General features: G+C 40.7%; 1 protein-coding gene across 4 annotated transcripts in view; it reads left to right on the forward strand.

The window, feature by feature from the left end:
- LOC125771689 (synaptic vesicle membrane protein VAT-1 homolog-like) overlaps window positions 1-23,721 on the forward strand; it is a 443,804-nt gene that overhangs the window by 36,569 nt on the left and 383,514 nt on the right. For all 4 annotated transcript variants that reach the window (XM_049442608.1, XM_049442611.1, XM_049442610.1 and 1 more), the window contains exons 4-5: window positions 18,785-18,914; window positions 20,633-20,848. In XM_049442608.1, the coding sequence (XP_049298565.1) occupies window positions 18,785-18,914; window positions 20,633-20,848 (346 nt within the window). The remainder of the gene's footprint in view (window positions 1-18,784; window positions 18,915-20,632; window positions 20,849-23,721) is intronic.

Raw genomic sequence — 23,721 nt, forward strand, 5'->3', positions numbered from 1 at the left:
AGAACGGACAAAAGAGTGAACTTACAATGTCAGATCTCTTTGTGAGTTGTCCAACACCTTCCAGTGGTACAGAAGCTTGCTTCCACTTCCGCCGGAACTTTGTGTAAATCTGAAGAGATTCTTCTGGTATTGCCATATTGCCCAGGAGTGTCTCGAGTAAAGGCAACGTCGGTCGGCTACGCAACCGATAGAATAATGGAAATAATTGAATTAAATTGATTTCTTCCCTGTCTTCGGTTCCGACAGTACCGATTCGAGCGATCCGGGTGGCAATAATGACACACCGTCGCGTATGTGTGTTGATAAGCCCCTGTGTTGTCGATTCCTCGGGTAACAGTCGGGACATTGTTGCGGTGCATCACATTCCATTGCTGCTTTTTGTTTCGTAGCTCTTGACTTATGGCCCGCGCGTTGGTCAGTGAAAGATGTTAGAGGTTAACGCTTTCCCTGTTGCGTTGCCGTGAAAAGAAACGGCAGACCGTGTAGGAGTATATGATGCAATGGGAAAGGAAATTCCCGCTGGTTTTTTGTGTTCCTTTGAGCTAATAAATCTCAAGATTATACATCCGCTCGGTAGCGCTGCTAGAGTGGTGCGCATGCGCACATACATGCTGGCGGAAAGCTTTAACCAGTGCCGGCGAGAAAGATGAACAGGGAACCGTTCGGTGGCATACAGGGAATTAAAGAAATGGTTCAACAAATCCCCATGAAGGGAGCAAGTGCGTTTCACTGCTGAATGTTATTCATATAATCCGTCTTTCCAGACGATGGGGTAGAGCAATGTACGCTTGCTGCAAGGGAACAAATCTCGCTCTTGAACTTCTCGCTATTGACTGGTTAATTCTCTTTTTGCAACGTTTTATACGTTAGACAGCGCGTATTCCGTTGTCTGCAGCCGGATATATAATTTTCGACCTTTATTCAATTACCGTCTGGAGAAGGCTACTAATGCCAGCTTCTGGTGACTGACTGGTGACATTGTGCCTGTTGGCGTTAGTAACAGAGAATTAGTGTGGGAATTGAGTTTTAGTTTCTTATCTTGCTAAGTTGCTTGTGACATTTTTACTGTTTGAAGCTAAAATAGGTATCTTTTTGACACGGAAATACCTAAACAAAATATACAGTGTTGGCCATTAAACTATGGCCACTGCATAATTCCGCGTGATTTACTTTTTCCAAATTCTGAATATAATTGAACTACCTAGCTTAATTTTACTTAATTTATATTGCAAAAATAGCGATTGTAAATAATTAAAACTGCGTTAGAATAGTTTCCAACAAGTGAAAATTGTCCAAATCTTTCTAGGCAGAAGAATCTTTGGATATACCCAAAGATCGGCGACGTCTGAGTCTAATACTTTCATCCTAATTTCGTCGTTAAATGATATTGCTACATTTTTGAAATAATTTTAATAAATGATAATTTTGTTGTACTCAGACAGGTTTATTTGAAATTAACTGTTCTTTTCCACAAGAATACCTTACTGTGTATTGTGCTGGAAAAATTTCATCCATATATATAATTCTACAACTGTTTAATTTTTGCCTCTAAATCCTTCAAACAATCAGATCCAAAATTTTACTCTTGTACACTACCGATCTAATTTCGTTCATTTAAAATTTTTAATAAAAAACCTACCCCAGCTTGCTACACTTAATGTACCATATTGAACCAAAAATTGGCTCCTCTGAAAAAAAAAAGGGTGCACAATTCCACGAATACTTCAACCCAAATCCGGCTCGCAGGATCTAACCCCGACCCAATCAATAAACGGCTTGCGGGCAACGATACACATGTGCTTAATTTAGATTGATAGCGTTCAACAGGCACATCGACCTTTAGCTGCAAAGGAGAGTAGGGGAAAACAATCCGATAAAGGACAGCTTTTACATCCGGCTATCGGCTCTCCAAAAATCAACCTGAACTGTAAGATATGTTGAAAAAAAATCCAATGATCTAAAAAGGAGACACAAAGAAAATATATCCTACCTACCTACGAGGGCGGAATAATGTGGTTAGGAATTTCTGTTACCTTTTGCGTGTTGTATCCTTGTGTATGTTTTTTTTTTACTTCTGTGGTGTCTGCAGTTGGGGAGGGCGAAGGCCAAATCCGTTTGTTTATGCCCTAAAAATGGTCGACGACACCTAAAAAAAATGGGGCTATGGTGGGCATACGAGATGCGCGAGATAGCGCACGGGGTGTGCTTATAATCGGACGATCGTGATCGTATTGAAATGCCGACAAGAAAATAAGCATTAGCCCTCCGGGGTTTTTCGGACACGCGGTCGTACGAAGGCGCGATCTAGATTTCTTTTCTTTCGACCCACTTCATCCGAAAAGGATACATGGAAGACAAGGAAAACTAATCCTCAACTTCTAATCCTTCTCATGGGCTTCGCATGAAATCCGTCCCAGAGGTTTAAGTTTGAAGGGGATGAATGTTGTTGAATTCGTTGGTTTCGTTTCTGACACACATCGTCTTCAATGTTGTGCACGATTGCGTTCTTTCTCGTCCTTACGATCGCATTATCCATAATGCGTGGGTTAGCATTTTTGGGGGGTTCTACGTGTGGATCTGCCACGTCGGTAATTATTCTTTTGTGGCTGTTGCGTTCTTCCAAAGCAGCACGTAATATGCGCAAACTCAGTCTCTAGCAACAAGTAGAATTAATGTCCAGCGATACAGACGCTCGACGGCGTCCGTTGTGAAGGATTATTTCTGTTTTTCACTTCACCCACTACGTCCTGGTGGACAAGAAGTTGGCAAGGACGAGGGCATGAGGATATGTTCACATTCCTCTCACGCAGTGGAAAATACGTGTGCCCTTTGCGTTCTTCATTTTCTGCCAATGTCAAGCCGAGAACGTGACAAGGACGAATGGATGCGTGTAAAAAGCAGAAAAGGATTTGGAAAATTTGGGATATTTGGCTTCAGATGGTGACGCTTGATTTGGCTTCGATGCTTCGTATATCTGATTTATCTGGTCTGTATTTTATAACCATTTTATTCATGGTTAGGTCTTACATGTCTGGTGCGCATTAGCCGGTGGTTGTTTTTTTTGTAGCGTATATCCTTAAAAAAGGAACATTTCCGAAATTTTCGAAAAAAAATTGTTTATTTTTAGGTTTTTGCTCGAACCCGTTACGAGCCGTTATCGTAAAAACCGTGTTCGCTTTTGGGAAGGCTGTGTCTGCCATGCCATGAAAAATGTGATTATACTCCAAGCCAGGTGTGTTCGAACATGTTGCTATTGCTGAATAGGAACGATAAGAAAGATAAATAGCGCATCCAAAGCTACAGCGGATGCGGTTACTCGTGCCTTTGTCGATGGTTGATGTTTGTTTAGGCTGTTAAAGAGGATTAGAGCTTTTTTTTTGGATGAGAATGATTTTTTGCGGTCGTGAGTTTTTTTATGCGGATTGTATAGATGGATTGATATTTTTGCACATGGCATTTGCTAACGTTGGTACGTTCATTACACGTTAAATCGATGTTAAATTATGCAGTTAACATAATTCAAAGATAAAGACTTTACTGCTATTCGTTTACGATTCGTATTAAAGTACAAGGCGACTAACGGGTAACGAAATCCCTTAACGTAAGCCTTTTACATGTAGGGTGTGAAAAAGCTACTCTTCTTTTTCGCTTCGAATGAAAAATTGTTATGAAATTGGTTCTAACATTACATCATCTTTTGTTGCGTGTTTACTGTTAGCTTTAAATTAAATTCTCTTTTCCCATTTACATTGTGTCAGTTGTAGAGAAATGCTTTATTGGAACTTTTGTAAAGAGAAGAAAGTGCCTTACCTCCAAAGATTCTTCCGAACGGAATGTTTGGTATTTCTATATGAAAATTTCATCCTGAAGATGGTGCTTACATAAGGCGCACGGTTGATGAAACACGTAGCGCCAAGAATCGGCCCTATTGAAAGATTTCCCTGCTCATCTTTACAATCATGCGGCAGGCTTTACCCTCAATATTGTGCGTGCTGATGAGTGTCTCTCTGAAGGTGGTACGCGTGGTTGGTTGGTACCCATAAATCATAATGATGATGTTGATGATGCTGACGTTTATGACGGGGCGCACACCCACCCACCGGTACGCATATGTCATAGAATGCTCCGAGTCCACGCTTGCACAGAGAAAAAGGTGGTGCAGCGAGTTATGTGGGGTGGGCAATAGAGGGTCTTTCCTCCAGAAAAGCGTTTTCTACCACCCGTGTTCAAACTTTAAAGATCGAACACGTTTTGAAGCAAACGTGACAATTCGAGTGTGTGCGTGGGTGAACACCACGATCCAGGCTGCAGCGTTGTTGAAAAGGAAAAAAACACACACAAATGCGAAAACTTTTTTTCCAAACCAGTTTTGCAAAGGAATGGATGAATGTGTTTCCAACAGGGACACGACCTGCTGGGTGGGTTCGTTCTTATCAGCGGTGAAGTCATCTGTCTGTGAATATTTGACGCACGTAATCGATTTTTCCTCTTCCGTAGACAATTTCTATCGGATTTCGTGGTTTTCCTTCTGGTTCCGTGACCGAAACATGAAAACATGTTCGATGGCAATCTTTTTAAAACACGCTTTGTCCGGGTGCTGTGGAGTTTTTTTTCTCATTTAGATAAAACGTGTTTCTACCTGGGGAAACGTACTCCTCTTATCTCTATTTTCCCTTTTTCTGCTTTGTTTGCAAACTCCTGTTACATATGGTTTTATGCTTAATATTTGATTATTCATCATTTCGGTGTGACATGTGGTATCGTTTTATTGCTACTAGAAGGCCCATATAAAAGTGGCCAAATTGAAAATGATGCTCAAATGATTTGTTCTTTAGAAAATCGTCGGTAGCAAAATGGAACCGGGAATTTCAGCTTCCACAATTGAATAATAAAAAAGCTAAAAAAGGAGTTTTTTTGGAGCAAACATATTTCATTATGCCCCCTTTTTTGTTGAATAACTTTACTCATTTCTATCAAATAAATCGCTTTGTTCTAATGTTTTGTTTTTCTTTCTTTCATTTTAGGTAAGTTTTCTACAACAACAAATTTTATGTCGACATGAACAAACATCAAGGACACGGGTGAAATTAATACGAATTTGTACCAAAAAAAAAAAACACAAAAAAGGACTAGAATCAACGGGGGCAAGCAAGGGCGACAAAAGGTCCTTCAGCAATGTGAAGACCGTGTCCAGAGCACGGTGAATATATGTGACCGATAGTCCGGGTGTGAAATGTTGAGCTCTAGTTTGGAACCCCTCCCCGTATCAGCACCGTGGGCCCTTTTCAGCTGTCAAAAGGTCACTGCCCTCACCGATTTAATGTTTGGATACGCGGGCCGAACAGCACGCCGAGCCCCGGCATGGTTCTTTGTTTGCTCGTGAACCGGCACACCGGTAATAGGATGTTTGCGTTTCAAATAGGAATTTAAATGGAAAGGACATTTTCGTCGACCAGGTGGGCTTGCTTGTTTTGTCAAGGGCTCGGTTATAGCTGGTGCGGATCAACTTTTCGTACGCGCGGGACTGTACATTGGTTCACGAAAGCGACAAATTGGGTTTTTTTAGTGCATGCGGGAATGGTGTTAAATTATGAGTTGAGATAAATGTGGCATTTTATTTCATTACGATCTGGGCAGGAAAAACATTTCTTAATGCTTTACCAATCGAGAAAAGTGTTTTTGAAGTTAATTTTTTTATAATTTAGGTGCTTCATGAACTCTTTTAACCTTCACGGAAGATTGGAGGTTTTTCGTTCTCCATTGTTCGCTAATATAAATTACAAGTTGGATTAATTTCAACTCTTTTGCTTTGTTTGCAAATAGAACTGATCAGCCAAACTATGTGCAAACTTTCATTTTTGATTTAACGGTTCAATAGCCATCTGCTTTATTTCGGCCACAACTCTGTCATATCCTATAAATATTCCCCCAAAGCAGACATCCGTGAACGACTTACGCGAAGCAAGAGAACATCTCCGCCGAAATGCTGTGTGAGACGTTTGCTACAGTGTTTGGTTCGCTGGACGAAGAATTTTACTGTTTTCACTGTCACCATTGAAACATTGGCCGGGAAAGGGTTGTTGTCAAACGAACAATGTCCGTAACACAGGAACCCGGAATAAAAAGCCGGGAAAAGGCTATAAACTCCATTTGTGGTAAGTTTGTCTGCAGGAGAGTGTACTCCACACTGGAAGGTATGGGCGGAAATGATTTTTGCTGCACGCTTGTTCACCGCTCGTTCTCTCGAGAGGGATATTAAGGAAGGAAAGCGAAAAGTCTGATAGCCAAGAGTGCCAGACGTCGTGTCTGGAAAATCTTGGACGAAATGTTTCGCCACTACCACTGTTTCCGAGTAGGATTTTCGTTGTAGTTGAAACGTTGTCCTGCGTGTCTAAAGCAATGAAACCATCTTGGTTGATGGTGAAAAGTAGTCTGGGACAGCGAAGCACCTTTTACTCATTTTTTTGCTTCTGCTTCGTTATCGATCGCCTCAGATGTTGGCAAAATATTTTAAAGAGGTTCAATGGAATCGTTGTGAATCAAAATTTAACAAAACAAAATATCAAAACAAGTTTTACAAATAGTGTAACACTAATAATTTGTACTGCCAAACAAGTTCAGTGTGTGAATAGTGTGCATCGCCCGTAGGGAAAATGTTACACACATCTTTGCATCATATATAATGACAACTACATTCTTCAGATTGCCTAGGTGTGGTTCAGTTACTCCGAGCATTACTTCGGAGCTTGAGTTAACGCCAGCTCAAACATACTACAAACCCCGCGGTAATTTTCCAGCAGCTGCGGACATATTGTACTACGACCGACCCGTGGCAGAACGATCTAGTCTGCTACTTTTGCAACATTGTTGTACAAATGTAATTTAACGTCGCTGTAAAACGATTGCGAGAACACACTGCCGTCGTATAACGAGACACGCTAGTTCAAAGGAAGAAATGGTTTGTGGAGATGCCGCGACCATTTTACTTTCGGCGTTGTTGTTGTTGCCTGGTTAGTTGGTCATGCTTGAAACCCGCAGTGATGCCCATGCTGTGTTCATTTCCCGATTTAACCTCCCTGGGTGGAGCGTGGGGAGAAGGGACCCGCACATCATCGGAAGCGCATACATTCATCGTGTCGTATAAGTAGCCGCAGCAGCAGCAGGATTTCCGGGACGATGCGTCCCCGGTACCGAACGCGCATTAATGGTGTTTACTTGGTAATTTTAAAGCGCTTTTTATTAGCCGGGTGAAATGCTGGGCTGTGCAGTGTTGTGTAGACGTGCGGAACATTTTTGCCATCCTTTAGCCATCACTCTCCATGGGAGAGGTGTGCGGATCATTCGGACGTGTAAGGAAGATGCATAGGGTTGGTCAAGGGCTAACGGCGAGGGCTTTTGAGAGTAATGCCGGCAGAATGCCCGAGGGCAACATCGCTCAAGGGACGTGATTATGATGTTGACTTTTCCAAATCCCCATCCGAGACGTCGGTACACAAAGCGAACAAAATGGGTAGCGTATGTGGATGCCTTTTGGTGAATACAATGCCGATGTGAAGCGCTGTGAAGGTTTCCCGCGTGGCGGACAAAGATTGAAGGTGCGTTTAATGTATTATGTTTATAGCCGTATATCGCTTAGCGGATAGTGCTGTTTGATGAAAACTGGAATGCGATCAGCGTCAATAAATATGTCGGCTGCAAATGTATGCAAGCGTGCGGTATTGCGACGGTGTGTAACAATGTTTGATTTATCCGTCACTTATTTAAAACTAAGTGTTATGGAACTCATAGTTGGTACAAGATTTTAGAAAACAAATGTTATTTTGAATAATGTAAAAACCCTTTACATAGTATTGAAATTTGTTAAATATTTAATTCAGACCGACCCGAAGAGAGGGTTATGAACATACTTCAGGCAAATAGTTTTCTTCGATCAGAACCCTTTTTTACACCTTCGACGTAAAAAAGAATTCTAGAGATGAAAGTGACTGCGAACAAAAAGAAACGGGGACTGATAGACAGGTGGCTGTTGTATTTTTAATTTACAACGTTCGTGGCAGAAAGCAGGGCGCGTTTATTTGTTTTGTGGTAAACCAGTAGAGCAGTACTTTAGGGTCCATAGAGTAGAATTTAATGCTAACCATCCAGCCCATGCATTCGTTAAAGTAACGGAAAGAAATTTCAACTCGCCTGCTAGCAAATTTGGGATAGCGTGACAAAAAAAGCATCAAGGTCGATATAGTAACAACGAGACGATACAAATTTGCCCGGTGTATTGTGTAAGGAATTGACATGCTCCGTCTCAGGGTGTGTTAGTGATGGATAGTAATCGCTGAGGGAGTTGTACAGAAATTCGACATGGGTTTAGTGTCAGATGGCAAAAGGTTGTAATAAAAGTTAACTTAGCCAGCGATGGTTTTGGAAAAAAATGTTTTTTTTCCCTATACGATGTGTTGTGCTATGTTAAAAGTGGTCTCCATATTGAACAGAGTACCAACGACTGTCGTGGTCGCTCCGTACAGTACACAATTGTGTGCGTATAATCCTCTCGTATCCTGATTCGCCCTTGCAATTGGCATCCTTCATGTAAAAGCTGCAAGCACACCGATAGGTTTGTTGCCGGCAATGAATTTGTTAGCAGTGCTTTAGTGCGAGCAATGAGCAATGTTTCGGCAATGGAATGAGATAGAATTTTATGTTGTTAAGCACTTGGGGAAGATATCGTGAAAACACCACACAAAAACAATAAACTTTGAAACCGTGATGTACCAACTTTGCGTAACATGGAGGCGAGCGCTCGCGCGCGGGTTATGTCTCATGTGGGTGGTGAAGTGTTAAGGAAAAATTAATGAGACCATTCCCGGGTTCGGGGTCGAATTGTAATGCGAGAGTATAAAATGAGAAAAGCACATAAAAACCATAGCGACCAAACTTATCCACGGTAGGCTGGAGTCATAAAACATGGCAGCTGGAACATGAATCCAGCGTTAAGACTTGCGGTAAAGACAATTCCGGTAGTCGACCGTGGGATGGATAGAAGTTGGCAGGTTCGTTAGATATTCAACTACCCATTGGCTGCGTAATGGTAAAGATTGGACACCGATCGAGGGTTATTTTGTGAGGTTAGGTATTTTTTTTTCAAAAAAGCTAGATCATGCCATTAGAAGTGGATGCAATTTAATTTTATGTTCCAAAACTCTCTTTCCTATTAGTCGTCCCGAAGGCTACTGAAGCCGGTAATTGTATGACCCATAAATTCCAAACCGGCTGAGAGTATTTAGAACGAGATTTATATTGATTATTGGTATCTTACTCGAAATGGTTCTTAATTTTTTTGGTATTGTTTGGATAATCTTTTCGAACGACTGCATTATATAAACATTTGTTAGTTCGAATTAAGAATGGAATGTTTCAGTTCTTTAATTCCTTCTCAAACATCACACGTCACACGGTTAAGTAAATTAAAAGTAGCATAAAAAGGGACTAAAATCTCAGCACAATATTTATAATTCATTTTCTATCTCTCTGGACAAACCAGTCTGGAAAATATCGTTCAATGGATAGCATCATAAAAATAAAAACGAATACACCAAACTCACACACAAGTAAAGCGACGCTGTTAAACTCACCATGATGAATGGTATCTAGCAATCACAGGACCGTTTCTCCCAAGGGAAATGCACATCCAACTGCCATCACCGCTATGCTGTTAAATGCTCTGGTGCACTTGCTCTGAACTGGTGGTTCGCCTTTTAGTGAAGGATCCGCTGTCTCGAGGACTCGACGGAAGCGAGAAATCGACAGCGAAAAATTGCACATCCACTCTTCCGTCCGTGATCTTCTTGTACTGTTATCCGCCAAAGGTCGTCTGATTGGTCTGAGAAATAATGGAGTCTCACCCATTTTAGGTGGACGCTGTGTGTGTGTACGGTAGATCCCGCTGCATGGAGTTTTGTGGGGGCTCGTTTGTATGTGGGCTGTGAATGTCGTTGACAAGTGCACTTCCTTCCCTCTATTGTGTGTACGTTTGTTGTTGGCTCTGCGATGTGCAGTGCTTGTGGTTCACGAAGATATCGTTAGCATAAAATCGGTATCTATACAATTCTGCTCGTTTTGGAACGATGTACTCTGCTGCTTCATCTGGCAAGTTGCACAAAAAAGCAATAAGATAAAGTGTGCGAAAAGACTATGAAAGGATTGGAATTGTGGTTGAAAACTTCTCTATTTCATTTCTACTATTCGTGCCTATATCGGTTTTTTCTGTACATGTTAATCGCTACAATGTAGGAAATCGCTGCTTGAATAGAACCTTGATTTCAACTTTTGTGTGTGGAAGGTACGAAGTTGTTTGATAAGATCAAAGATAACGTCACGATCCTTCATCGTCATTGACGATTTTAGTCATCCGATGTACATTTCGTCAGTTCTTTGCTTGTAGTTTATTTTTAAAATTTAATTACGACTCATCATTGAAGTGTACTCCTCCAGTTGAGTGCAAATTTATTGATGCATTTAATCAACTCTTATTAAGCCGGCATCAAACTAGCTTTGTTTTAATTGCCTAGTTTTGTAGGCTCTTGGAAGTAAATCTGACAAGGAGGTGGAGCATCTTGTTATTTACTTTTCAAGTACCAATTAATTAATTAACGGAGTACATCTATTGAGCGCAGCTGAGGAAAGCAATTTCTTTTCTACACATTTGTGAACCACCCAAGTTGACAAACTGGGCAAATAATTGATGGAATTGAGGATTGTAAATCGTTTATTATGATGCGCTCGATTTGATCGATAATCTATCTACCGCTGATTTCGTAACTGCAGTTTGCAACATTGTAACATCGCTGCAATGATCTTTCTATGGTAAGTTTTGTTTTTGAATGAAGAGGTATTGACAGCTTCCTTCCTTCTCAAATATTTGTAGCGAAAGGAATGTGAAGCGCAACATCGCTGGCCAATGATGCATGAGATCAGCAAATATGTTGACGTTGATGGAATGATGTAAAAAACATATTTCGAACAATGTGTACCAGTTGTCTAGAAGTGAAGAGAACTGAAACAAAAAATATAAAAATAGAGAAATTGAATGACTGGAACATGAGTAAAATGGCATCGGTCAAAAGGCCACAGTATGTGTAAACTTTTAAAGCCTTGTTGACAAGGAAAGACCCAAAATTGATTTCGTAAACCGCTCGTAAATTATTTTCTTTCCTAAATCCAGTTTCATTTATTCCTTTACCTCAAGTAGACATTGCTCTTGTTTATTTGATTTTATATGCCGAGAATATCTTATTCTTTTCAATAAAAAAGCTGCAACTCCCTCTTCAAAGTAGGTCCACATCTTTGATGGAATAAAATTTGTTACTGTTTTTTCACCTTTCGTCCGACACAATTGGAATGCCTCAAGCAAAGCAGATATCCTGTTTATCTACGATAGAATCCTCTCCCTTCAAACCCAATTCGGGTAAGAGTGGTTTAGTAGTATCGCACCGTAACTGATTGAAGGGTCGTCAAATATTGCGGTGCAATGTAGACTTCCGCCTGGAGTTCCTTCCTTCCTGTGGAACGCCCTTCATTTCTACGTTGCCGGGTATGGTGGAGTTAACCGGGTCTTATGACTTGTTCACCGACATTATTGACTGGTTGTTAGGGATAACGATCTTTTAGGTGTGTGGGAGTTGTCTTGAGTCGACGATATACCGGTAACCATTTCCCGTGGGATTCGTCTTGGTTTGAAATCAATCAAACATAGGATGAGGGCTGTACAATAGCTCTGTACAACTGTGGGGTTGTAGATGGTGAAATGTGTGGTGTTGTTGAAATATTTGATAAGAATACACAAAAAGTTTATTGGATGTGGAGTACATTTCGATTGGTGATGAAAACAATTTCAGAAGGATGGCAAAGAAGTCATTTTAAATGTGTAGCGTACATAAAGTATCTTTATACTTTAGAATACCTGTAGCCTGACTTATATCGTTTACTCAATAAAAAAATACGCATTGAAGGACATTTTTTTCAACTATTATTTTAGTTACGTTTGTCACCTGCTCTTTCTACTTGACAATGTGATGTATCTGTTTTGAGATTGCACTTTGTGTGGGTAATGCATGTTTAATGGACTTTAAAGGTGCCTTTAAAGGTACGTGCTTTTTCGCTAATTGCACCTTACCATTTATCCGGTTTCTTTACCTTTTTCCTGAATACATTTAATAGCGTAAGGTAAAACAGGAATAGAAAGGAACAAAAATTGAGCATCATCCCATTTTCGCGGAAGTAAAGATTCTTGCCCTTTACCCCAACAAGGTACTTCCGAGAAGTGCGAAAATTGTCGTCAATTTTTACTTCATTTTTCTACTTTTTTGTACAATTTTCTTATTCCTGCAAAGGTTGTTTTGCTGCTCATTTGAGTTACATCTTTTGTTCCTACCAGCTGCCCAATTTCCGTTCCTCATACACTCCCTCCCGAGTGATACTTCTGGCCCTTGCTGGAAAAATTGTTTCCCAATGTTCGTGCTGCCGGGTACGCCTGGAAATTTTCCTCACGCTAATTAACAGCATTGTATGCTCGTGGCTCTTATCGGTGGAAGAAAATTAATTAAAACTCCCTCTAAAAACGATCTGCCTAGCAGCTTCATCAGGACACTATACCGAATCTCCAACAAGCTTTCATTGTGACAAATTGTGTGTTGGTAATACTGTAACTCCTTCTTCCTCTTTTTCTCTCAGAAACACACCGCGGGACATTATCATTGGTGGAAAGCCCCGGTGAAACAGATAAAGTTTTTCCTTTCCAACCGTAACGACCCAAACCTTCAAATGAATGGTGTTGTATACCGCCTTCCTATTTATGCTACCGTTAGGCGTAACTCTGCATATCACCGGGACGAAGAAGTGAATAGACGTCCTACAGACGCGATTTTATTACACTTTTTATGACGCACACATACCAATCGGTGAACCGATCTGCACACTTACACACGCACCCCAGGACTTTGTGGGAATTGTCTGACGGGATATTTTACGAGCTCCTTACCCATAACTGTCACTTTTTTTTTGGTTCGTGGGGCACCTATTATCATTCGAAATTCGTTCATGGCGTAATCCGTTTCCGGGCTACCCTGAAACAACGCGCCCGAGTACGCAATGACTACGACGACGACCACCTGTAACTTCCGGCTGGATAATCCGACACCCTCGGTTTTCTTTTGCGGGAGTTCTGTGTGTAGTGTTTATTTTTATAGCTTTCCCAATTGTGTCGTAAAAATCGGTGGCACTGTTTCCTGCTGCCCTTGTCATTGAGACCGTAGTGAAACACGCTGTCTGCCAGCTAGTGGCAGACAGTGTGAAATGAATTTTTACATTCCTTCACTGAGTACAGAGTGTGGCAGAAAAGTAATACCCCAGCACAATGGGGCAAGTAATATCGAACGAGATTTAAATTTTCAGACGTTATAAAGCAATGTCGTAACTATTGATGAGCTTGATCTGACTGGAGACAGCGTTGTGTATTGTTTGCAAGGAGGGAATTGATAACGATTGGAATTGCTGTTCTTCGCCGACGCAACAATGCGTTACGAATTTAGGGGTTCATGATTGGAAAGAACCCACAGTTTCATGCCTTTGTGTGCGGTTTTAGAATGTTGAAGCTTGTGGATAGAATCTCAGTTTTACCGGCCGTGGAGTTCTGAAGAGAGTATTAAGTAACGCGTAGTGTATTAATATAATTGATGTTTTCATTGTGGAGCGATTTAAGATCTAGTAGATTAGTCAAGAAAAAGACGGTTTTGATGTTTATTTTAGAATCTTATTAAGGGAATTGTCTAATGTTGTTCCAGACATTAGAGATGTAAGGCGTTTGAACATTAGACTATTTGAACAGTAATGGTATTCGATCACCATCACTTTTTCCTGTCAGAAGATGTAATGAGCTAGAGAAGAAAGCTTCTCCTTATTGTTTTGTGGCACTCCAACCTCAAGAGGTCTTGGTCTGCTTTCTGGCTTTCCATGACTTTATTTACCCGTCCTGTCGTATATGGATGGCTACTACGACACAAACACACCCATTATCGGGCCGTTCTAATGTTAAGGACTTACTAAATCATAAAATCTGTTTATTTATTTGCCTAACAACCATTTCTAGATTTTTTCCTCAATTCAATATTTTAATGCCATCCAAGGTAATGGTGTTTCCACAATTTTCATCGCTTAATGTAAAGTATGTTCATCTTATAGCAAAACCTGAATCATTCGTGCCGCACTACTTACTTTCTGTATGGAAATAAACCCTTTGTTATATTATTCTTTATTTCAGCAACTTAGCCATACTATCTCCATTGTACCACGGTTAATACATTAGCGCTGAATTGCAAAACTTTTTTTTATCCGGAGAAATTGTTAGGAAGGCTACTCAATTTACTATAATAGTATGCAACGTCGCAATGTCGCTTCATTAACACACTACAGAACTTGATGAATACATAATTTCTCATTTTCGTCTGCAGTCCGATGTTGTTTTGTTTTCACCTTGCCGAGTCTTTGTCACCGCAGCTCAGACGAAAAAAAAGCAACAATTTTCTTTAATGTCTCGAAGGAGGAAAGCAAATTGTATATGTTCGGCTTTCTTGAAGTAATTCTTTCACCCATCTAGCAGTGGACCACCTAATCCCTTTAAGTAAATATAATTTCTTCCACCACCCGTCGTGCAATCCATTTCCGGTCTAGAAATTCCGCAAAATATGTAAACGTCTTATTGCTTTACAACGGCGCACTTGTCCCGAACCTTCGAAGGGCACGTCTTACTGCGGTGGGTGTGAAGAAGGGTATGTCGTCACCACATCGTGGAGTTGGTTTCCTTCCGGTGGTGGAGATACGGTTGTATGTTGTATCTCGAAGTAATGAGTCCGACCAACCGAGGGGACAATTAATGAGAAAAGCGAGAAGAGCCGAACCACGATAGCAAACTTCCGTTATGGCTGGAAGTAGTTTCGTTTGTGGAAGAAATTTTCACCTCCGGTATGCCAACAGCAGTGGCATTTCCCTGGTGCCGTTGGAGTGTACATCAGGAAAAGGAAGGACTATCAACTTTCTATTGTTCAAGTTTATTGCTCGGGTTCATTTTTTCTCTCCATTTTTCAATGGATCTCGTGGGCAGGGATGTGTACCTTTTCTATTTGCCAATTGTCTATGCTGCTGATGCTGTCCCTGGAAGAAGACCGGTTCGATCACAAAATGAACGTTCTTTTGTGCTCAGTATTAGTCCCCAAACTGTGTCACAAACATGCACCGAACCGGAAGAGAAAAATCAACTTCCCAGTGACTGACATTTGAGTGTCCTTTCGGGTGGTCCTGTTTCTGGAGTTTCCAACAGTTTGATCCTGTGTGTCTGGAGTGGGAAAAAGTAAAGAAAGGAAATTCTCTCGGGCGTTTATTGAGGTTAGATCGCTCGAGAAGGGTGCAGATGATTCTTTCCGTCTGGAAGTGTTAAACGTTGATTAACATTCTATTGGACGAAATTCCTGATGTTCATCCTTAAGATCTTAACTTCAGGAAAAACACTTCCGAAAGAGATGCTGATGGAGCAGACTGTAAACTTTTTTTTACGTTTAAATGTTTAATTTGGAAACATCAACCTCCCACTCATTTCAGGCGAAAGAGAAAAGTGCTTGAATGTCGGACAAACGAAACAATCGTTGATAGAATGTAACGGTGTAAAATGGAAATTAATTTTCCTCCGATTCCTAACGTTTTTCATTGTTGTTGAGTTGTATTGAGTATTGAGAATTATACTACTCAAAAAGTACAGCTCCTATTAAATATGGTTGAAGTTTTGTTTTATAAATTTGTGAAGATATTTTCCTATTTTGGACAGCTTTATTTATCCGCTTTCCATCGCAAGACATTACATCATCTTGGCGGGTGAAAAATAAATGATGTTACGAACTTTCCACTCCATTGGCAGCTTAGTTACGCAGCTTTAAGTGTTGTTACACCCGCCGGTTGTAATTTCCATGTTCTACTCGACTATTATTAGGACTTAATGAAGAGCGAAATTTTATTAATTGGTCCATGTTTCACCCTGCCCTGCTGACGACTATTGTTGAAAGAGGAAGTGCGCCGTACATTACACAAAACGCCGCTCCGTTCTATTTCTGGTGCAAGGCAATACTCCGTGTGCCAAGTGTTTCGGCGAATGCGATAATTGAGCGACATTTTTCATTCCGAATTGCTTACGGGATATCGGTCCTTCTTAGAGGGGGTGTAGAGTAGAGGGTTGCATTGTGTTTCTGTTCCCTGTAGAGTTAGGTTGCCTCATCGATATCGTTTATCTTGTTGTGCACCTTGTCACTGAATCCTTGTTTTACCCGCAAGAAACGAAGGTTTTTTGTGTGTCATTTCTCATATGAAGTGTAGTCAGTCTTATTTAGTTCCTAATGGAAATGAAATGGAAAATTAATGAGTGTAATTTCAGAATAAAAGCTTAGTTGTGCGAAGATTAGGCAAATTCTGGTAGTAGGTTTAAATGGTTTTGTTTGATGAAGAACTACTATGGAGCTTGTTGAAGATATGTTTCAGACATATTGGTCTGGTTTCCAATAGCTATAAATAATAGTTGTGACTAAAACGGGTGAATCGGTGGTTTATTGGTAGTGTCCCGGCAATATGATCACTATTATCTAATTCCGAATACCCCAGTACACGAAAGTTATATAAATCGCAAGATCATAAAACTTCTTGAAGTTTTGTTGTCCAAAAAGATCGGATCATCATCGGAATTTTGAAAACAAATTAATGACATAGGGAAAATAATCTTTATGCGAGTTTCTGGTTATTTTTTCTACAATTTTTATAACAAATCTAAGATCCTCATGAAAATACAGTTATTGATATCTTCCGATTTACGACTTGATCTGAGACAATACGAAATGTGGAGTAGTTAAAAATTCTCGTTCTTATATTTTATCTTGTATTTGTTCCACAAACTATAAATGTCATAGTGAAGCGGAAACCATGCTTTGCTATAAACAAAATAAAATCTCTTCACTCTCACTACAATCTTAATCCCAAACGTTGATGCATGCTGTTGACATCCGAATGTGTGGTAATTTAGATAGAACCCTGTAAAACCTGCGGTCGGCACGATCAACATGTGGTGAGATATGCATGCTAACCGACACTAATCGCAGGAATAATTACTTGCCTATAATTTAACGTCTTAACCGAACAACTTTATCAGCCAGTATGCGTACCGTTTCCTTCCCCGAAACAGTTTTTGAACCCTTTTTGGTTTAAAAGTTTTCATCGTTATATGGAAAATATAGCACCCGCTAGATATAACAAGATAAAACCCACCATTGTGTGAAGTGGAACCGTTCGTTGGGTTTAGGAAAAGAGTTTTCCTTCATTCGTTCAACACCAGCACTAGCAGCAACTTCAGTGTGGTGTGGTCTGGTACGTGTCAGCACGTTTTCCTTTAGTCGCGCACTGACGACACGTTCGGTGACAGCAAGCAGCCGTTCGATTGATGGGACTTTTTCGGTAAAGCTCTTCGAAGAGCGTGTTAGGGAACGGTTGTAAATTTAGATATGGCATGGAAAATATGGGGGATAGAGGCAACACTTGTCATTCTAAATTTTGGGATTTTTTTTTGGTTCTGGTAATGAATGAAATACGCCACGGTTTGTCTTGTTTGTCGCGTAGCTTAATTCTTCAAGTGCCGTCGCATAGGCAACACTGTTTTAATAGGGGAATAATAGACACAAACAAACAGTGAGGGGAACAGAAAGCGACAGCATGCATTTATCTGAAAACATTCACGTTCATCCCGGTCCCATGGAAAATCGTTTCTTAATTTAGAGATTTTCTCATTAGGAAGTAATTGTCCTTTTCTTGTTTTCCTTTCCCCATCTTTGGAGCGTTCTCGACAACGCTCTTAAAGCTGAAGTTGACATGTGGTTTTTTGGAGGGCGAAAAATTGAAGCGAAGTTTGTCTTCCCTAGTACTAGCTCGTTTTCGAAACGAAAGGTCCATCGTCACACGGAGCCTCGCCGGTCTCGTACAATGGAGAACAGTTCAAAACATGCAAATGCTTTCGTAGTACGTACTACAAAGAAGTAACGATCGGTTTTCCTACGTCAGCAATACTTTCAAGTGTATTTTCTACTAGTTCGCCAGAGTTGGAATGCTGGGAAAGAAATGGAAAACCATCATGTGTCTCCTCAATAAGTACGTGCATAAAACGTACGTTTCCAATTGTGTATGCGCTGGAAAACTAGTTGGAAAACAGACTCTTTATGCTGTTAGGAACTTGGAAGCAGTTTTCAACCTTTCGTGTGGTGTATAAGTAAAATATAGACGTTTTTTTTATTTGTGTTAACGGTTGCATGTTATTCTATTCGCTTTGCAGCTGCGCTAGCTTTTGATATTCAATTAACTTAAGTTGTTTTCCACGGGTAGGAAATTTTTGGACGGAAATTGTTCTTGGAAAGTACATTTTGTTTAAATTCCTTTATACATTAAGAAATCCGATTTGGAAACAACTCTTTTAATGATTCATTGTTCTAAATGGATAAAAGTGGTTTAAAAACAGAAGCTCTTTTAGGTCTTTACAAACTAATTGGTAATGTTAGGTATCTTTCTATAAGCGATCTTTCGATATTAAATTAGATTGCATCGAAATAAGAATTCAATTAAACTTCTAGAGATCCTGGTACGCGAAACACATATACCGACGAAAGATTATAGAACTCAATTAGTAACATATTTTTTGCCTCTTGTTTGTCTTTTCCAGTGGATTGAACTTCCAGGATTTGATGGTCCGACTAGGTGCAATTGATTCGCCGCCGAAAACTCCAACCATTCTTGGCTTCGAATGTGCCGGTGAAATTGAAGCTGTCGGTGAGGAGGTCGAAGGATTTAAGGTAACTTTCGTAATTATATTTCTCAATTTGTGCTCCTGTGTCTTATAATTCACAGGTTATAATTCACAGCAATAGGAAATAGTTTACATAGATTAAGCTGATTAGTTTTTTTGATTCTTACAATTTGTGTGTCTTCAAATTCGTGCCCGAAATAAGTATAACAACATTGTCAATTTTCTTTAAAGGACAAAAAGTTAGCGTTCTTGTAGTACAATTTGTTTGTTATTTGAACTATTTTTCATAGATGTTCCACCTCGTAGTAACTATGAAGGTTCGAAAATTAGATTCACTTGCCCAGATACCCGGTGGAAAGTACGGCAAACCAAACCTATCATTATCCTTCCCCAATGCACCTTTTGTCGATCGGTCGGTTGGTCGGTGTTGGACGTGTGCCGGTCGTTAAGTCAACTAGCGTGCCGTTGAGCTTCGGGTACGTGAAAAATAGACCAAGCTCGGAAGTATGGTAGTACATGCACATTATTCAACCACGCCAACAAGGACGACCGAGCGGGTAGAAAGTGAATCACTTGATTACGAATTGTGATCACGTCCACATTCAGCAGAGCAGCAGAGAAAAAGAATACGCTCTCACATCCCATCAGTTCGAATTTCCGTCATCATCATCATCTTCATCATTGTCGGCATCAAGTGCATGGAATGGGGTTTGGGGTTTGGCAAAGTATCATTATAATCAACATCCTGACTCTGGTACCTGAACGGTCGGTATGCCCTTCCCAACGGGTACACCTCTCCGGACGATGAAAGTGGAAAACTTCAGATCAACAACCCTGAGACATGGCGAAAGTTCAGACACTCTTAGAGTTTTTTTTAACTTTCCGGACAAGGTGGTTCGTAACTTTGGTCAAACATTTTCACCAACATACACACATATGTCCCAGAGATCTTAGATTTTCCGGAAAGTTGTAGAAGCTTTGTTTGTGCTCGGTTGGAATGGTTGGTGAGATTGAAATTCAATTGTTTCTTCCACTCACTTGTTGGCAAATGAATTACGATCGACCATTGGACATGATTGTATGTGCATTTTTTTCAAAAGTCCTTCCAAAAAACTTCAGCATGTAGTGTGTGGTCATCAACCGAGAAATTCTTGCCGACATGTTTGGAATACTTTAGATCTCCACGGACAGTTGAGGTATCACTGAATGTTTGGAAGTTTTTGCATGATTTGATTATTTTTTATGGTTTGCTATTTTTGGAATAAACTTTTGAATATTAAGAACCTGCATAGATATACAAGTCTCCTTTTGAGCAAAAGTTATTCGCGTACTTTCACCTTCGCCATCTTGCGTTTTTGGATATTTCTGTTGTGGGTTCGTGATCGATGGCTGCAAAGTTGGCAGACCGCTTCCCGGTCAAAGTTACTTCCACCAATCAATAATACATGTACTTAGCATTATTGGTGCAGTTATTGCTGCTGACCCACACTGGTCCCATAAGTAGATGATGAGAAAAAATTGCAGATGTTTGAAATTTCTTCAAGATGGTTCAAATAATCCCTCCGGGTAAAGTTTGCTTAAGGATCCTTCACCCCGGAAAGTGGATGGAGAGCGATGGAACGTTTGAAATTTGTTGAAAATATCGCTCAGTATAATAATTTCAATTGCCCCATGCTTCAATGTGCATTCGCTTTTTCTTTCTTATTGTGGCATATTCTTAAATCCCTTTTCTCGTTCTCTCTCTTATTTCCTCTTTACTACCAGGTTGGTGATCGTGTCGTGGCCCTACCGGAATTCCGGGCCTGGTCCGAACTGGTGGCCGTCCCGATCAAGTACGTCTATCACATTCCGGAGGAGATGACATTCCAGGACGCTGCTGCCATCGTGATGAACTATCTGGTCGCCTACATTCTCATCTTCGATCTGGTGTCATTGCGCGAGGGCAAGTCGATGCTGCTGCATTCCGTCGGTGGCGGTGTGGTAAGTGACGCGAAGCAAATACGTCAAAACGGGGGAAGGTGGTTGGGTGTGAAAGATGAAGAATATCGTCGTGTTTCCTTAAGCGAAATGTTTTATCTGTAAAAAAGGAAGAGAAGGAGCGAGGGTACGTTAGCATTGAGATGTTTTGCTTTTCGATTTCTTGTTTGCCCTTATCGTATATTTTAGGAACGTTTCTGATTGTTGAGCTGCTGACAGAGAACGGGCTGGGTGGGGTCAGTTCGACTAGCGAGATAGCAAGATGCAATAGGAATGGTCCTGAAACGATAGCGGTCAATATCACAACCGAAGAGCGTGTGGGTTTTGGAACACGCATATTAAACAAACGAAACGTGCCCGGAACCGCAACGATTCGGATCAGGGATTGGCTGTAACTTTTTGCTGCCTAATGCAGTGGAAATTGATGGTAGAAAATAAACCATTCGAAGCCTGTTTCGAAATTCGCTTTTCATACCGATCGGATGCAGGATCTTAACCGTTCGGAGTTAACCGTATCGTACTCTAACCGATTTTTGGTTGATGAATAAGTGGGTGAGAAGTGGTCCATTTTACGTTCGGTGTTGTAAATGGCTCTTTATTTAGGAAGGATTCGATCCTTATTTATTTTTACGGTCGGTCGTGAATTTGCCGACGTGCTCAGGTAGTAGCGTCAATATCCTTGTAAATTATTTAGCTATGGTTATATCGTTTGTTGCCCATACACCCAAACGCAAAACCAATCGGGTGTGTTATTGTAATTCACTTTACCTTGTGTGTCTAAAATAACAACACCGTTTGTGGCTCATTGACGTGTTCGTTTTAATAAAGTTTAAGCGTTGAATCACGCACCAAAGGGCTCAAAATTAGATCAAGGATTATATGGGAAAATTGGAGCAGCAGACCATTTAGCATGGTCTCATTTTCAAAAAGGTAATAACAAAAAAATACAACGCGATAGAAATAGGAACTACCAAAAGCACTAGGCATGAGCTATCAGCGGGGGGCGGCCTGATGTGTTTCACTTTCCAACCGTCCAGGGTTGAACATGAAAGTTGGCGCCAAAGCGTCGTCTGCATCCTCATAATACCTTTCCTTTCCTTTAATTATATGTCGATCCGGGTGTAAATTGCACTGTTTCGAATCGTGGTGCCAATATGGCGAGTACCGGCAGTAGTAGTGCTTAAGCCCATCAGAATTGTGTCAAGAACGATGTTGCATATAAAGGGGCCACAACGCTATGTTTGTTCGTAGTCCTGGCGCCTCTAATGGCATGAAATGGGTAGTTCCCGCTGAATCCTAACGATAGTCACTGTCGGGTTTGAATGTCTCCCCAAACTTCGAAAAGGGATATGCGATAAAAATGCACGGCACTACTGTTTGTAGCACATTTACTTTGGAACACAAGAATTGAATTCAATAGACCCAGTGTTGGAGGGTTTAATATTGTATGATTTAAAAAATGAAAAACCGAATGAGAATTACCAATCTCAAGGGAGTAACCAACAAATGAAGTTTAATGATTTCCCCTACATTGTCTAATGGTCTCTATGCATGTTTTACTTGGGTTATTGGTTTTGCGCAGTAATTTAAACAAAAAATGGACACAAGGCCTGAAATAACATCATACTCTGCTGAACATGTGATGTACCCTGTATTTGTAAAAAAAGGTAACGATCTGTTTCATAGTCTGTCGTTGCGGAAGGTTCGGGTTTGTTTGGGGCAGCCTTGATATTCTTACCACAGGTGTGTCTGGTCAACAGTCCCTGAGGAGGACCGTTAGGAGGAGGAAGAGCAGGATAATTGCCCTTCAACTAACTGTGTAAAAGGGACTGTACGTTACCGGCGGAACGCGTCAGCAGTGTTGTGGTTGTAGATGTTCATAAATGTATTATTGAGCAAGAAATCGATCGCATTCTGGCGAGTAGAAGTCTTTTACGAAAAGCGCTTTAAATGATGGTCCTTCGATCCGGAATCAGGGGAATTTTTTTCCCCCTTTTTAATTCTTTGGAATTCCCGTGAGTTTAGTGGATATGATGTGGCTTGGCTGTGCTACTATAAATGATCGGCAAAGTTTGGCTATTACTCGGCCTGTATTTTTGTTGGTCCTTTTACCATTTTGAGGCACGTACTTCAGGTACTTTCCAACTACCTCGAGCTAGAGGTTGGTACTAAAATATGTGTAACGTAGACAACCGGTAATTGACCGAGACAGACAGTCGGGCGCCACAGTCGGGGAAGGATTCGTAATGGTAGGGATATAAATATCGCGAAAGAACATGTTCTCGGGGAGGTATGTTAGTATTGTCGAAGTTACCGGCATTGCTGGCTCCGTTTACCTTGCAATGGCTAATGGATGTGACTACGTTTTTAGAGTACGCAGGACTAGTTTTGGAAGTGAGTGCGGGTGAATTTAAACAATTAATTTTCAACCACCGTTCGAATGCATTTTTCACTTTTGCATTTCTCGCTATCTCGTCCGTATACCATATGCCATGACTAATGAAGGCACGATGGTGCATCTGATGAACGGTCGCACTGGATGATGTCAGCTACATGAGCTTTACAAATGGTTTTGTTGTCGCAAACATGCGATTGATTGATTTCGAAATACACATTTGCTTGAAGGGAAAGACCCCGGGGTGAGTAAATGTTATCATTAGTCAACAATAGTCTTATCGCCGAAACAAAATCCGAATGCAACATAGAATGTTGTTTGATTAGTTTTATGATGCAAACACAATTTCGCAACAGTTCGCTAGGGTGTGTTGTTGTAGGTTGTGATGCGTGTGTTTCGTGCATTTCAGGTACGATTAAAAGCTATTTTTACCTCGAATAATTGTTCACTGTTGTTAGCTGATGTGGGCGATTGAACAGAA

The sequence above is a fragment of the Anopheles funestus genome, chromosome 3RL (genome assembly GCF_943734845.2).
Source record: "Anopheles funestus chromosome 3RL, idAnoFuneDA-416_04, whole genome shotgun sequence".
Lineage (NCBI taxonomy): Eukaryota > Metazoa > Arthropoda > Insecta > Diptera > Culicidae > Anopheles > Anopheles funestus.